We start from the raw sequence: 16,083 nt of genomic DNA, 5'->3' as shown, positions 1-16,083 counted from the left end.
CAGGTTCAACTCCAATGCTTCCCACAGTTTCGTAAAGTTGACTGGATGTCCTTTGGGTGGTGGACCATTCTTGATACACACGGGAAACTATTGAGTTTGAAAAACCCAGCAGCGTTGCAGTTCTTGACACAAACTGGTGTGCCTGGCATTTACTACCATACCCTGTTCAAAGGCGCATAAATCTTTTGTCATGCCCATTCACAATCTGAATGACACACATACACAATCAAAGTCTCAATTGTCTCAAGGCTTAAAAATCCTCCTTGAACCTGCCTCCTCCCTTTCATCTACACTGACTGAAGTGTATTTAAACAGTGACATCAATAAGGGATCATAGCTTTCACCTGGATTCACCTGGCCAGTTTATGTCATGGAAAGAGCAAGTGTTCTTAATGTTTTGTATACTCAGTGTATGTCTCATGCTCTGTGTACAATATGCATGGATCCACACCAGATACATTCTGTGGTCTTGGTTTATTATTATATGATCTCACATCCCATTAACAAACCCCTTAAAAGGAAGTGTGCCTGTATGTTGTACTTCCTCTCAGTCCTATTTTAAGACATTGTCATACTTTTCACACACACACACACACACACACACACACACACACACACACACACACACACACACACACACACACACACACACACACACACACACACACACACACACACACACACACACACAAAGCAGATCCTGTTTGCCTCCACCTAGAGCAGATGCTTCCACATCCACACAGAAGAGAGACTGCTTGCTCCTTCAAAGATGCCTGTCTGTCGATACCATCTCTCACTTTGGATATTTGTTCTGCTCATCTGTTATCTACAACTTTGGGGTAAGTACTTTAAATATGAATTGACTGACACTGATGTTGTAGATGTCAGGGTAAAGAAGTTAAGCCATTTCAGTCACAGAGATATTTCACTGATGTTTGGCATCAGTTCTGTCATCTTTATTTCCTGACAATTTAAGTAGTCTATTTGGATGGGGTAATGTGATCCTAGATCACAGGAGGTTGGTGGCACCTTAATTGGGGAGGACGGGCTCGTGGTAGTGACCACAGAGGAATTAGTCGAATGGTATCAAATACATCAAATACATGGTTTCCAGGTGTTTGGTTCCATTCCATTTACTCCGTTCCAGACATTATTATGATCCGTTCTCCCCTCGGCAGCCTCCTGTGTCCTCTATCTGTTTAGTGGAATGCAGTGTTTACTATTACTGGGCCTCACACTTGACTGCTCCTCCCCAGTTACAGTATCCTCAGACCTCCACCCGGTCTCCCCCCCAACACCCTCCCTCACCCAGGCCTCCTCCGTAGAAAACACCAGCCTGGGGGCTGTGGTCCTGGTCTGTCGGGCCCCTGAGGGCCCTGGAGGGACCCTGTTCAGACTCCACCGGGTTAAAAAGCTGGTGGACACCATGACTTTCCCCAGTGAGAGACAGGAGGCCCAGTTCACAGTGAGAGTGAGGGAGGATTCAGCCCGGGAGGTTCTATACTGCTGCCTATATCAGAACAGCCAAGGGATGTATAGCCCATACAGCCACTATCTGACTCTGAAACAACAAGGTGAGATTTAGAGTTTTATACTGATTTTGGATCAGGCAGTTGAGAATAAATAATGATGAAAATCAAAGTCACAGAAATCTTTTTCTGCAATTTATTGTAACTGTACATGGAAATGCTATTTCAAAGTGAGAAGCGGTTCTGAGGTTTATGCTAGGTTTAAAGCCTCTGGTGATGGAAGTCAATAAACACTCCCATCCGCTTCTCCACCACCACTGGCCAAACTGCCATAGGTGTTCTCAGTGGTTACGTGTGTGTGTGCATGAATGTGTGTATCGTACTGTTACACCCTGTAGGTTATATAGAAACCACAAACATCACGCCTGACAGTTAAGGCAGGAAGTGTGAATGACAACAGAGGGTAAACTTAAATGGCAGTTCTCACATTACCTCAGAGACCGAATATACAATTTCTGCTAAATATCCCATGTCTAAATGTATAGTTTCAGTACACAGTGCCTATAGACAACTGTGAATTTGGTTTGATAAAGTGTATTACAAAAGTAACAAGCTCCTGAATTCATCTCCTTGGAGTTGAAAGAAAGCTCCCTTCTTTACTTTTCTTATAGTAGGAAGACTTCACCATGACAACCCCTTTATATCAAATCAAATGTATTTATAAAGCCCTTCCTACATCCGCTGATGTCACAAAGTGCTGTACAGAAACCCAGCCTAAAACCCAAACAGCAAGCAATGCAGATGTAGAAGCACGGCGGCTAGGGAAAAACTCCCCAGAAAGGTCGGAACCTAGGAAGAAACCTAGAGAGGAACCAGGCTATGAGGGGTGGCCAGTCCTCTTCTGGCTGTGCCGGGTGGAGATTATAACAGAACATGGCCAAGATGTTCAAATGTTCATAGATGACCAAATAACTTAAATTCACACAGTACACCTGATAAGACAGGAGAAATACTCCAGATAAAACAGACTGACCCTAGCCCCCCGACACATAAACAATTGCAGCATAAATCTCTCTCTCTCCCTCTCCCTCTCTCTGTCTAGGTGTAGCTTCTCCTAGAGCTCCTCCTCCTCCTCCTCCCCCTCCTCCCCCCCCTCTTCTCCCACCCATCCTCTCAGTTGATCCCCCAGGTGGTCAGGTGAAGCACGGCCAGACGTTATCCTTCCACTGCTCCCCCCCTCCTCCTCACTCCCAGCAGAGCCCGAAACCAGAGGCCTTCCTACTGCTGAGGACAGCTAAAGTGACTGGGCACTCCATGGGGAGCTCCATGGTCCACCCCCAGGCCTCCCTGGTGTCCCACTCCACAGCCCAGACCGGGGCCTTCCACCTGGGGCCCGTGAGGGGAGGCGAGGGGGGGTCCTACACCTGCCTCTACCAGGTTACAGTGCCTCGTCAGGGACCGGCTAATTCAACCGCCAGTCATCCAGTTCTTGTCAGGGTCACAGGTGAGAGATCTGGTTGAGAGGTGAAATTACAGCTAGACACTGATCTAATGTCAGTTATGTATTTTATTCCCAATGGTTAAGGTTAGGATTGTGTGTGAGAAAAATCTGATACCCATACTCTCTCTCCATCTTTTCTCTGGTGGGCCTGCCATCCCAGAGCTGTTGCCGGTGCCCTCTCTCTCTCTCCAGAGCCAGGCTGGGGAGTGGGCCTTGGTGTGTACTGGCTCACCTGCCTTCCCTGGTGCCCGCTTCTCTCTATACCGCCTGGGAAGTACCTTCCCTGATGCCACCCGTAGTGCCCCCGCTACCCGACATCGTGCCCTTTTTGCTCTCTCATCCCTGCCTGCCCAGGACGGCCCGTTGACGGACCAGTACCAGTGCCAATACAGTTCCCTGCTGGGAGCAGAGTGGAGCCACTCAGAGAGAAGTGCACTGCTGGCTGTGCCTAGAGTCATAGGTCTGCATCTCTCTGATGTCTGTGTCTGTCTGAGCTTGTGTGCGTCAACTCACACCACTCCAGAGGCAGCCTTGAATTATTTTTCACCTATAATATTGTCTGTCATTGTCTTCCAGAAAAGACCACCATCTCCCCTTCCTCCTCACCAGGTAACTCACGGAACCACTACAATCAACAAATCACCCTCTGACGTGGTATTGATATTAGACACAGTGTGGGCTTGGTGTTTGGTATTGATATTAGACACATTGTGGGTCTGATGTTTGGTATTGATATTAGACACAGTGTGGGCTTGGTGTTTGGTATTGATATTAGACACAGTGTGGGCCTGATGTTTGGTATTGACATTAGACACAGTGTGGGCTTGGTGTTTGGTATTGATGTTAGACATAGTGTGGGCCTGATGTTTGGTATTGATATTAGACACAGTGTGGGCCTGATGTTTGGTATTGATGTTAGACACAGTGTGGGCCTGATGTTTGTTATTGATGTTAGACACAGTGTGGGTTTGGTGTTTGGTAATTGATGTTAGACACAGTGTGGGCCTGATGTTTGGTATTGATATTAGACACAGTGTGGGCCTGATGTTTGGTATTGATATTAGACACAGTGTGGGCCTGATGTTTGGTATTGATGTTAGACACAGTGTGGGCCTGATGTTTGGTATTGATGTTAGACACAGTGTGGGCTTGGTGTTTGGTATTGATATTAGACACAGTGTGGGCTTGGTGTTTGGTATTGATATTAGACACAGTGTGGGCTTGGTGTTTGGTATTGATATTAGACAGTGTGGGCTTGGTGTTTGGTATTCATGTTAGACACAGTGTGGGCCTGATGTTTGGTATTGATATTAGACACAGTGTGGGCTTGGTGTTTGGTATTGATATTAGACACAGTGTGGGCTTGGTGTTTGGTATTCATGTTAGACACAGTGTGGGCCTGATGTTTGGTATTGATGTTAGACACAGTGTGGGCCTGATGTTTGGTATTGATATTAGACACAGTGTGGGCCTGATGTTTGGTATTGATATTAGACACAGTGTGGGCTTGGTGTTTGGTATTCATGTTAGACACAGTGTGGGCTTGGTGTTTGGTAATTGATGTTAGACACAGTGTGGGCCTGATGTTTGGTATTGATATTAGACACAGTGTGGGCCTGATGTTTGGTATTGATATTAGACACAGTGTGGGCCTGATGTTTGGTATTGATATTACACACAGTGTGGGCCTGATGTTTGGTATTGATATTAGACACAGTGTGGGCCTGATGTTTGGTATTGATATTAGACACAGTGTGGGCCTGATGTTTGGTATTGATATTAGACACAGTGTGGGCCTGATGTTTGGTATTGATGTTAGACACAGTGTGGGCCTGATGTTTGGTATTGATGTTAGACACAGTGTGGGCCTGATGTTTGGTATTGATATTAGACACAGTGTGGGCCTGATGTTTGGTATTGATGTTAGACACAGTGTGGGCCTGATGTTTGGTATTGATATTAGACACAGTGTGGGCCTGATGTTTGGTATTGATATTAGACACAGTGTGGGCTTGGTGTTTGGTATTGATATTAGACACAGTGTGGGCCTGATGTTTGGTATTGATATTAGACACAGTGTGGGCCTGATGTTTGGTATTGATGTTAGACACAGTGTGGGCTTGGTGTTTGGTATTGATATTAGACACAGTGTGGGCTTGGTGTTTGGTATTGATATTAGACACATTGTGGGCCTGATGTTTGGTATTGATGTTAGACACAGTGTGGGCTTGGTGTTTGGTATTGATATTAGACACATTGTGGGCCTGATGTTTGGTATTGATGTTAGACACAGACACAATTTCCACAGATTTGTCATTCTCCCAAAAATGTCCAATAATTATAACCTGGAAATTACAACGACATTTCCTGTTGCTGCAGGATTAGTTTCCTGCTGTAGCAAACTGGCTCTATCTAAGATAATACGTATGCATATGGGGGCTCGTTGATTGACAGGTGATATTGTCTTTCTGGTAGGGCTGACTGGAGTGGACTGGCCTCTGGTGTTGGGATATCTTTCTGTTGTGGTTCTGTTCTTCATTGTACTGGTGGGCGTGGGTGTGGCGGTGCAGAGGAAAGGTAATGTTACACCTGTTAACCTATACTCTGTTCCCAGAACAGTTTGTGCTCTCTTGTCAACCAGGAGCGGTTTACCTTAATAAGAGTTGGCAGGACAGCACAAACTGATCTGGGATCAGGCTAGTAAACCTTTAAAGAAATGTCCTTTACCATTCAAAATATGACATCACTGACTCTGTTCATTACACCTTTTCAGTTTTGAATTCTCTTCTCTCGTTTCTCTTCTCATTGTCCAGTTAAGGTGATGGCGGAAGAAAAGCGTAAAAGGTGGGTGTTGGATCCTCTATGAGTCTCTAACTTTCAGGGAAGTACAGTAATATCATAGAGCATGAGATGTTTTAGAATAGTTTTCTAATAGTATTTCTCCCTTTAGAATAGTTTCTAATAGTATTTCTCCCTTCAGAATAGTATTTCTATTAGTATTTCTCCCTTTAGAATAGTATTTCTAATAGTATTTCTCCCTTTAGAATAGTATTTCTAATAGTATTTCTCCCTTTAGTATCATTTTTCAAATAGTATTTCTCCCTTTAGAAAAGTTTTCTAATAGTATTTCTCCCTTTAGAAAAGTTTTCTAATAGTATTTCTCCCTTTAGAAAAGTTTTCTAATAGTATTTCTCCCTTTAGAAAAGTTTTCTAATAGTATTTCTCCCTTTAGAATAGTTTTCTAATAGTATTTCTCCCTTCAGAATAGTTTTCTAATAGTATTTATCCCTTCAGAATAGTATTTCTAATAGTATTTCTCCCTTTAGAATAGTAATTCTAACAGTATTTCTCCCTTTAGTATCATTTTTCAAATAGTTTTTCTCCCTTTAGAATAGTTTTCTAATCATATTTCTCCCCTTAGAATAGTATTTCTAATAGTATTTCTCCCTTTAGAATAGTTTTCTAATAGTATTTATCTCGTTAGAATAGTTTTCTAATAGTATTTCTCCCTTTAGAATAGTTTTCTAATAGTATTTCTCCCTTTAGAATAGTTTTCTAATAGTATTTCTCCCTTTAGAAAAGTTTTCTAATAGTATTTCTCCCTTTAGAATAGTTTTCTAATAGTATTTCTCCCTTCAGAATAGTTTTCTAATAGTATTTATCCCTTCAGAATAGTATTTCTAATAGTATTTCTCCCTTTAGAATAGTAATTCTAACAGTATTTCTCCCTTTAGTATCATTTTTCAAATAGTTTTTCTCCCTTTAGAATAGTTTTCCAATCATATTTCTACCCTTAGAATAGTATTTCTAATAGTATTTCTCCCTTTAGAATAGTTTTCTAATAGTATTTATCTCGTTAGAATAGTTTTCTAATAGTATTTCTCCCTTTAGAATAGTTTTCTAATAGTATTTCTAATAGTATTTCTCCCTTTAGAATAGTTTTCGAATAGTTTTTCTCCTTTTAGAATAGTTTTCTAATAGTATTTCTCCCTTTAAAATAGTATTTCTAGTAGTATTTCTCTCTTGTGTCTAGGGAGGGGGCTCTTCTATGGGCCAAGCTTCATTCCGGGGACCATGTTCTTGGTGAGTGTTTGTAAGTGAATAGAGTGATTCAATGATCTCATGTCTCATAATGCCTTCATATAGTCATCAGCACTGACATCCTTCTTTACATGATTCTGTTTGTTTGTGTTGTTGTTTTCCAGACCTCACCCTCAAACGTGTCAGCATTACCTCTCAGGTAAGGTCTCTCTCTCTCCAATTCAACTCAATATACTTTGTTATTTATCTAAAAAGGTCAACCTACTCTCATTGACTTCCTCCACCTTTTGGACGCCTAAGCAACAACCACATGTCTAATCATACATCACAACTATATCTCTCTCATAGACTTTATTGACATGGAAAGTTAAATGACTTACATTGTCAGAATATATATATATATATATATAAGAAATTGAGGGACCAACAGCAATAACAATAGTAGTAGTGGAAATGGGATTACCATGAACAGCAACTACAACAACAATATCAATGAGAATAATAATACGTTAAAGCAATGTTAGTAGACCAGTCTCAACCTGACTGAGAAGCCACATGGCTTGGTATGAAAAGCAAAACAACATGGGAAATATTATTGACATTACATTGCACTTTTCACTGGCTGACCCTCAGGTTGTGTGCTCCCTGAGTCTGTACCTAGTCAGTGTTTCCCTCAGTTTTCTATCAGTCACAGTGGTCAGATAGTCTGCCACCGTGTACTGTCTGTTTAGAGACAAATAGCATTGAAGTTTACTTAGATTTTCTTGTGGTGTCTTTCCAATAGGTGATATATTTTTATTTTTGTTTTGTGATGATTTGGTTGGGCCAGATTTTCTGAGTGGGGTTGGTGGGGTTGGTTTGGGTTGGTGAACTGAGCCTCAGAACCAGCTGGCTGAGTGTTGTCCTGAGACTCTATGGGGTTGGTTTGGGTTGGTGAACTGAGCCTCAGAACCAGCTGACTGAGTGCTGTCCTGAGACTCTATGGGGTTGGTTTGGGTTGGTGAACTGAGCCTCAGAACCAGCTGGCTGAGTGCTGTCCTGAGGCTCTATGGGGTTGGTTTGGGTTGGTGAACTGAGCCTCAGAACCAGCTGACTGAGTGCTGTCCTGAGGCTCTATGGGGTTGGTTTGGGTTGGTGAACTGAGCCTCAGAACCAGCTGGCTGAGTGTTGTCCTGAGGCTCTATGGGGTTGGTTTGGGTTGGTGAACTGAGCCTCAGAACCAGCTGGCTGAGTGTTGTCCTGAGGCTCTATGGGGTTGGTTTGGGTTGGTGAACTGAGCCTCAGAACCAGCTGGCTGAGTGTTGTCCTGAGGCTCTATGGGGTTGGTTTGGGTTGGTGAACTGAGCCTCAGAACCAGCTGGCTGAGTGTTGTCCTGAGGCTCTATGGGGTTGGTTTGGGTTGGTGAACTGAGCCTCAGAACCAGCTGGCTGAGTGCTGTCCTGAGGCTCTATGGGGTTGGTTTGGGTTGGTGAACTGAGTCTCAGAACCAGCTGGCTGAGTGTTGTCCTGAGGCTCTATGGGGTTGGTTTGGGTTGGTGAACTGAGCCTCAGAACCAGCTGGCTGAGTGTTGTCCTGAGGCTCTATGGGGTTGGTTTGGGTTGGTGAACTGAGCCTCAGAACCAGCTGGCTGAGTGCTGTCCTGAGGCTCTATGGGGTTGGTTTGGGTTGGTGAACTGAGCCCCAGAACCAGCTGGCTGAGTGTTGTCCTGAGGCTCTATGGGGTTGGTTTGGGTTGGTGAACTGAGCCTCAGAACCAGCTGACTGAGTGCTGTCCTGAGGCTCTATGGGGTTGGTTTGGGTTAGTGAACTGAGCCTCAGAACCAGCTGGCTGAGTGCTGTCCTGAGGCTCTATGGGGTTGGTTTGGGTTGGTGAACTGAGTCTCAGAACCAGCTGGCTGAGTGCTGTCCTGAGGCTCTATGGGGTTGGTTTGGGTTGGTGAACTGAGCCTCAGAACCAGCTGACTGAGTGCTGTCCTGAGGCTCTATGGGGTTGGTTTGGGTTGGTGAACTGAGCCTCAGAACCAGCTGGCTGAGTGCTGTCCTGAGGCTCTATGGGGTTGGTTTGGGTTGGTGAACTGAGTCTCAGAACCAGCTGGCTGAGTGCTGTCCTGAGGCTCTATGGGGTTGGTTTGGGTTGGTGAACTGAGCCTCAGAACCAGCTGGCTGAGTGCTGTCCTGAGGTTCTATGGGGTTGGTTTGGGTTGGTGAACTGAGCCTCAGAACCAGCTGGCTGAGTGTTGTCCTGAGGCTCTATGGGGTTGGTTTGGGTTGGTGAACTGAGCCTCAGAACCAGCTGGCTGAGTGTTGTCCTGAGGCTCTATGGGGTTGGTTTGGGTTGGTGAACTGAGCCTCAGAACCAGCTGGCTGAGTGTTGTCCTGAGGCTCTATGGGGTTGGTTTGGGTTGGTGAACTGAGCCTCAGAACCAGCTGGCTGAGTGCTGTCCTGAGGCTCTATGGGGTTGGTTTGGGTTGGTGAACTGAGCCCCAGAACCAGCTGGCTGAGTGTTGTCCTGAGGCTCTATGGGGTTGGTTTGGGTTGGTGAACTGAGCCTCAGAACCAGCTGACTGAGTGCTGTCCTGAGGCTCTATGGGGTTGGTTTGGGTTAGTGAACTGAGCCTCAGAACCAGCTGGCTGAGTGCTGTCCTGAGGCTCTATGGGGTTGGTTTGGGTTGGTGAACTGAGTCTCAGAACCAGCTGGCTGAGTGCTGTCCTGAGGCTCTATGGGGTTGGTTTGGGTTGGTGAACTGAGCCTCAGAACCAGCTGACTGAGTGCTGTCCTGAGGCTCTATGGGGTTGGTTTGGGTTGGTGAACTGAGCCTCAGAACCAGCTGGCTGAGTGCTGTCCTGAGGCTCTATGGGGTTGGTTTGGGTTGGTGAACTGAGTCTCAGAACCAGCTGGCTGAGTGCTGTCCTGAGGCTCTATGGGGTTGGTTTGGGTTGGTGAACTGAGCCTCAGAACCAGCTGGCTGAGTGCTGTCCTGAGGTTCTATGGGGTTGGTTTGGGTTGGTGAACTGAGCCTCAGAACCAGCTGGCTGAGTGTTGTCCTGAGGCTCTATGGGGTTGGTTTGGGTTGGTGAACTGAGCCTCAGAACCAGCTGACTGAGTGCTGTCCTGAGGCTCTATGGGGTTGGTTTGGGTTGGTGAACTGAGCCTCAGAACCAGCTGGCTGAGTGTTGTCCTGAGGCTCTATGGGGTTGGTTTGGGTTGGTGAACTGAGCCTCAGAACCAGCTGGCTGAGTGCTGTCCTGAGGTTCTATGGGGTTGGTTTGGGTTGGTGAACTGAGCCTCAGAACCAGCTGGCTGAGTGCTGTCCTGAGGCTCTATGGGGTTGGTTTGGGTTGGTGAACTGAGCCTCAGAACCAGCTGACTGAGTGCTGTCCTGAGGCTCTATGGGGTTGGTTTGGGTTGGTGAACTGAGCCCCAGAACCAGCTGACTGAGTGTTGTCCTGAGGCTCTATGGGGTTGGTTTGGGTTGGTGAACTGAGCCTCAGAACCAGCTGGCTGAGTGCTGTCCTGAGGCTCTATGGGGTTGGTTTGGGTTGGTGAACTGAGCCCCAGAACCAGCTGACTGAGTGCTGTCCTGAGGCTCTATGGGGTTGGTTTGGGTTGGTGAACTGAGCCTCAGAACCAGCTGGCTGAGTGCTGTCCTGAGGCTCTATGGGGTTGGTTTGGGTTGGTGAACTGAGCCCCAGAACCAGCTGACTGAGTGTTGTCCTGAGGCTCTATGGGGTTGGTTTGGGTTGGTGAACTGAGCCTCAGAACCAGCTGGCTGAGTGTTGTCCTGAGGCTCTATGGGGTTGGTTTGGGTTGGTGAACTGAGCCTCAGAACCAGCTGGCTGAGTGCTGTCCTGAGGCTCTATGGGGTTGGTTTGGGTTGGTGAACTGAGCCTCAGAACCAGCTGACTGAGTGCTGTCCTGAGGTTCTATGGGGTTGGTTTGGGTTGGTGAACTGAGCCTCAGAACCAGCTGGCTGAGTGCTGTCCTGAGGCTCTATGGGGTTGGTTTGGGTTGGTGAACTGAGCCTCAGAACCAGCTGGCTGAGTGCTGTCCTGAGGCTCTATGGGGTTGGTTTGGGTTGGTGAACTGAGCCTCAGAACCAGCTGGCTGAGTGTTGTCCTGAGGCTCTATGGGGTTGGTTTGGGTTGGTGAACTGAGCCTCAGAACCAGCTGACTGAGTGCTGTCCTGAGGCTCTATGGGGTTGGTTTGGGTTGGTGAACTGAGCCTCAGAACCAGCTGGCTGAGTGTTGTCCTGAGGCTCTATGGGGTTGGTTTGGGTTGGTGAACTGAGCCCCAGAACCAGCTGGCTGAGTGTTGTCCTGAGGCTCTATGGGGTTGGTTTGGGTTGGTGAACTGAGCCCCAGAACCAGCTGGCTGAGGGGACTCTTCCCTTGTGTCATGTGTTGACATTGTAGGACTTTGTGATGGAATGTTTTGGGGTCACTTGTTTTTAGATGGTTGTAAAATTTGCAGGCTCTTTTTTCTATTCGAAAGAGGAGGGGGTATTGGCCCAATTCTGAATATTTCTTTGCACTTGCAATACAGTCTTGCAAAACACTGCATGCAGTATTTCGATGGGATGTTTGTCTCATTTAGTAAATTCATTATTAGAGATTGGACCACATACTTCCCTGCCATATAGAGCAATTGGTTCTATAACTGATTGGAACATTTTGAGCCAGATTCTAATTGGAATTTAGATTTTGATGTTCCTTTTAATGGCATAGAATGCTCTTCTTGCTTTGTCTCTCAGCTCATTCACAGCCATGTGAAAGCTACCTGTCTTGTTGATATTTAGTCCTAGATACGTGTCGTTTTTGGTGTGTTGTAATAGAACTGTGTCCAAATAGAATCATTATATTCAGTTTTTTTAGGTTAACTGTCAGAGCCCAGGTCTGACAGAACCTGTGCAGATGATCTAGGTGCTGCTGTAACCCCTCCTTAGTGGGAGACAGCAGCACCAGGTCATTTGCGTACAGCAGACACTTGATTTCGGTGTTGTGTAGGGTGAAACCAGTTGCTTCAGATTCGTCTAATGTTTTTGCCAATTCATTAATGTAGATGTTAAATAGTGTTGGACTTATTGAGCAGCCCTGTTTCACTCCCTGTCCCTGAGAGAATAAGTCTGTTTGCTTGTTGCAAAACACATATTTGTTTTTAGTGTACATTGATTTAATAACATCATTATGTTTTCCTCCAATACCACTTTCTATTAGTTCATTTAAAAAAAAGACTTGTGTGTCAAATTGAGTAGATTGGGCCTTTGTTTTGGTTTACTCGTTGGTCAATTAGAGTGTGGAGGGTGTAAATGTGGTCTGTTGTACAATTTCTTTTTTTTTAAATTCTGGCTTCTGCTCAGGACGTTGTGTTCATCAAGGAAATGACGTAGTCTACTATTTATGATACTGCCGAGAATTTTCCCCAAGTTGCTGTTAACGCAAATTCCTCTGTCATTATTTGGGTCAAATGTGTCTCCCTTTTTATAGATTGGTCTGACCAATCCTTGGTTCCAGAAATAGGCGGAAATGCCTTCAGTGAGGATAATGTTGAAGAGTTTGAGTATAGCCAATTTGAATTTGTGATCTGTAAATTATATCATTTTCATTTAAAATACCATCAGCACCACAGGCCTATTTGGGTTGGAGAGTATATCGTTTTTCCAATCATTCTTCTTCTGTAGTTGGGGTATCCACAGGATTCTGATAGTCTTTGAATGCTGATTCAAGTATTTGATATTGTTCTTTGTTATATTGCTGTAGAGGTTTGCAAAGATGATTTCTCCACATATCCCCATTTTGGATAGCCAATTCCTCATGATGAGATTTGTTTCATTTATTCAAATTCTCCCGGAAGTGGTTTGATTCTATGGATTCCACAGTTCCATTCAGCTGATTTCTAATGTGCTGTTCCTTTTTTGTTCTTAGGGTGTGTTTGTATTGCTTCAGTGTTTCCCCATATTGAAGGCGTATATTGTTGTTGTCTGATTCTGTGTTTTGCATTAGATATAGTTCTCAATGACTTTCTTCGATTTTTGCAATCATTATCAAACCATTTTTGATTATCTATTATTTTTGGTTTGCTCTTATGTTTCTTTAGATTAGCCAAGGAGGCTCCTTTGTCAAATACAGTGGGGCAAAAAAGTATTTAGTCAGCCACCAATTGTGCAAGTTCTCCCACTAAAAAAGATGAGAGAGGCCTGTAATTTTCATCATAGGTACACTTCAATTATGACAGACAAATAGAGAAAAAAAATCCAGAAAATCACATTGTAGGATTTTTTATGAATTCATTTGCAAATTATGGTGGAAAATAAGTATTTGGGGTTTGAAGCTGGGGTGTGGCTCGTCTGGGTAGGTTTGAAGCTGGGCTGAGCTGAGCTGGGCTGGCCTGAGCTGCACTGGCTGTGGTGGGCGTTGAGGTTGGTGGTGCTGTGGCCGGGGCTGGGGGAGCCTGGGTGCTGGTCCGGGGTGTTGCCTTAGTGATCTCGGGGGTGGAGATTGTTTCGCTGTTTCTGGGTGGAGAGGTCGGGTTTAAAGTCCTTGAGAGTCTTGGCAAGGATGGTGACTGTCTCCCTGTACAGGTGAACATGGTCCTAGAGAAAGTCCAGATCGAGGGTGGGATGGTGGGCCAAGTGTACATTGACGTTTATTCTGTGGATTGTGGCAGGGTGGAAGTCCTTCCTCTGTAGAGGGGTTGACACCACGATCCAAGAGTTGGGGGAAGATTGCAGAGATCTCTCTCACTCTCATTTCTGGGTTATATTGGCAAGGGAAACATATGTTAACATTTCCAAAGCAAGTGGAGTAGATCATTTACAGTAAAATTAATGGTAAACATTACACTCACAGAAGTTCCAAAAGAATAAAGACATTTCCAATGTCATATTATGTCTATATACAGTGTTGTAACAATGTGCAAATAGTTCAAGTACAAAAGGGAAAATAATGAAACATCACTATGTTTGTTTTCACAACGGGGTTTGTTCTTCACTGGTTGCCCTTTTCTTGTCACAACAGTAGTGAGCACATAGCCGGTCTTCTCCTGAGAGCCATGTCTGCCTACGACGGCCTTTCTCAATAGCAAGGCTACGCTCACTGAGTCTGTACATAGTCAAAGCTTTCCTTAAGCCTGGGTCAGTCACAGTGGTCAGCTATTCTGCCACTGTGTACTCTCTGTCTAGGGCCAAATAGCATTCTAGTTTGCTCTGTTTTTGTTGTTGATTCTTTCCAATGTGTCAAGTAATGATCTCATGTGTTGGTTGGGTCTAAATGTGTTGCTGTCCTGGGGCTCTGTGGTCTCTGTCTGCCTCCCTACTGAACACAAACACAATTTGAGTCAACTTCCCATGACTGTGACCTGGGCCAGCCTGCATGGGCCCTCCTCCTCTCGTTAGCTGTAATCATCTCATTAATTAGCTTGATGAGGTGGACTTATTAAGCTAAACCCTCTCCCCAGACAAGGTGCTAGTATATGGGTTACCGTGGACAGAGTCACCACGATGCTATCGTCACGACTTCATGTGAAGCTATAATCCATCAGGGGAAACGGACTGTCTTTGGATCCTAATTAGCCTTCTAAAGGAAGTGTTTAGATTTTACGTAATGAAACCACATTTGTGCGTGCATGTGTTGCTTCAAAAGAAAAAGGAAGTTTTCAAATTTGACTTAAATGTGCTGTAATAATGAAACCGCGTGTGTGTGTGTGTGTGTGTGTGTGTAGGAATGGGGTAACGACGACAGAGCAGCAGAGACAGCCTTCAGCAGGTCCCCTCCATGGAGAACTCTCTCTACATTTGGCAACACACCATCCTCCTGACCTCTTTCACCTCTCTCTCGTTCCCTCTATTCTCACTCGCTCGCTCGCTCTCTATTCCTTTTTCTGTCCATCTTCTTATGTCTCTCTCCCTGACCCTTCTCATCTCTATACAGTACTTCTCTTCATGCTCCCTGTCCTTTCTGATCTCTCGTTCTCTCTGTCACCTTTCCTTTTCCTCTCCATCCTTCTTCTCTCTCTTTCCCTCTCCATCCTTCTTCTCTCTCTTTCCCTCTCCATCCTTCTTCTCTCTCTGTCCCTCTCCATCCTTCTTTTCTCTCTGTCCCTCTCCATCCTTCTTCTCTCTCTTTCCCTCTCCATCCTTCTTTTCTCTCTCCCTGAACCCTTTCCCTCTCTATCCCTCTCTTCTCTCTCCCTGAACCCTTTCCCTCTCCATCCTTCTTTTCTCTCTCCATAAACCCTTTCCCTCTCTATCCCTCTCTTCTCTCTCCCTGAACCCTTTCCCTCTCTATCCCTCTCTTCTCTCTCCCTGAACCCTTTCCCTCTCTATCCCTCTCTTCTCTCTCCCTGAACCCTTTCCCTCTCTATCCCTCTCTTCTCTCTCCCTGAACCCTTTCCCTCTCTTCTCTCTCCCTGAACCCGTTTCTTTTCTATCTATCTATATTCATTTATCTAAAAGGTCAACCTACTCTCTTTGACTTCCTCCACCTTTTGGACATCTAAGCAACAACCACATGTCTAATCAGACATCACAGCTCTCTCTATCTATGGGAAACATGTTCTCTCTGTTTACATTTATGGCTGAAAAAATAGCCGTGATTACAGGAACAGAGAAGTCCACATTTCCTCTAACGTGTTGAGTTTCACAAGTTTGCATTAGGTCACTTTCACTGAATCTTATTGAATTTCATCAGTTGTTTCATGTACATAAAATGTATTTTATAATAAAAGCTGTAATTTAATTCTAGCGGCTTCAGGTGTTTGAGTGTGATGCACGTGGACTTATTTTCACTCTTTTCTAAAAGTAAGGCCACATGTAAAAATATGTGAAATGTCCCTTTAATCAAGAGTATTCATTTGCCCAACAAATGTTTTTAACATTGAAGTTCCATGAAAGAGACACTAGAGGGCACTCTCCGTGAAGAGTTCGTACTTTAACAGCGATAGCTTCTCTTTTACAATTTTTCAGCTGGAAATGATTGAACGTGCGTCAGTTCAGCTCCACCTCGCCAGTTTAATGTCTCACCCACAGTTATTGTCAGTGGAAAAACGTAAGAGAGGGCCAGGTTACAGCAAA

At 44.9% G+C, this 16,083-nt stretch overlaps 1 protein-coding gene across 1 annotated transcript; it reads left to right on the top strand.

Annotated features, from left to right (window-relative positions):
- The first annotated feature begins 695 nt into the window (after nucleotides 1-695).
- Nucleotides 696-15,748, top strand: LOC110485669 (uncharacterized). The gene is made up of 10 exons (XM_090204219.1): nucleotides 696-839; nucleotides 1,257-1,574; nucleotides 2,572-2,973; nucleotides 3,131-3,430; nucleotides 3,547-3,579; nucleotides 5,446-5,547; nucleotides 5,784-5,814; nucleotides 7,004-7,053; nucleotides 7,176-7,210; nucleotides 14,733-15,748. The coding sequence occupies exons 1-10, from the start codon at nucleotides 770-772 to the stop codon at nucleotides 14,826-14,828; spliced, it is 1,437 nt and encodes a 478-aa protein (XP_090060345.1). The 5' UTR covers nucleotides 696-769; the 3' UTR covers nucleotides 14,829-15,748.
- Nucleotides 15,749-16,083: the final 335 nt, after the last annotated feature.

Source organism: Oncorhynchus mykiss, chromosome 17 (genome assembly GCF_057628025.1).
Source record: "Oncorhynchus mykiss isolate SJ-2025 chromosome 17, ASM5762802v1, whole genome shotgun sequence".
NCBI classification, from domain to species: Eukaryota; Metazoa; Chordata; class Actinopteri; order Salmoniformes; family Salmonidae; genus Oncorhynchus; species Oncorhynchus mykiss.
Note: the sequence above shows the minus strand (reverse complement) of the source record. Positions and strands in the feature narration are given on the sequence as shown.

Bases quoted from the DNA above. Each gene is read 5' to 3' on its own strand.
- LOC110485669 (XM_090204219.1), top strand. From the start codon at position 770: ATGCCTGTCTGTCGATACCATCTCTCACTTTGGATATTTGTTCTGCTC. The intron at 1,575-2,571 runs GTGAGATTTAGA...CTCTCTGTCTAG, and splicing joins TCTGACTCTGAAACAACAAG to GTGTAGCTTCTCCTAGAGCT. The intron at 2,974-3,130 runs GTGAGAGATCTG...CTGCCATCCCAG, and splicing joins AGTTCTTGTCAGGGTCACAG to AGCTGTTGCCGGTGCCCTCT.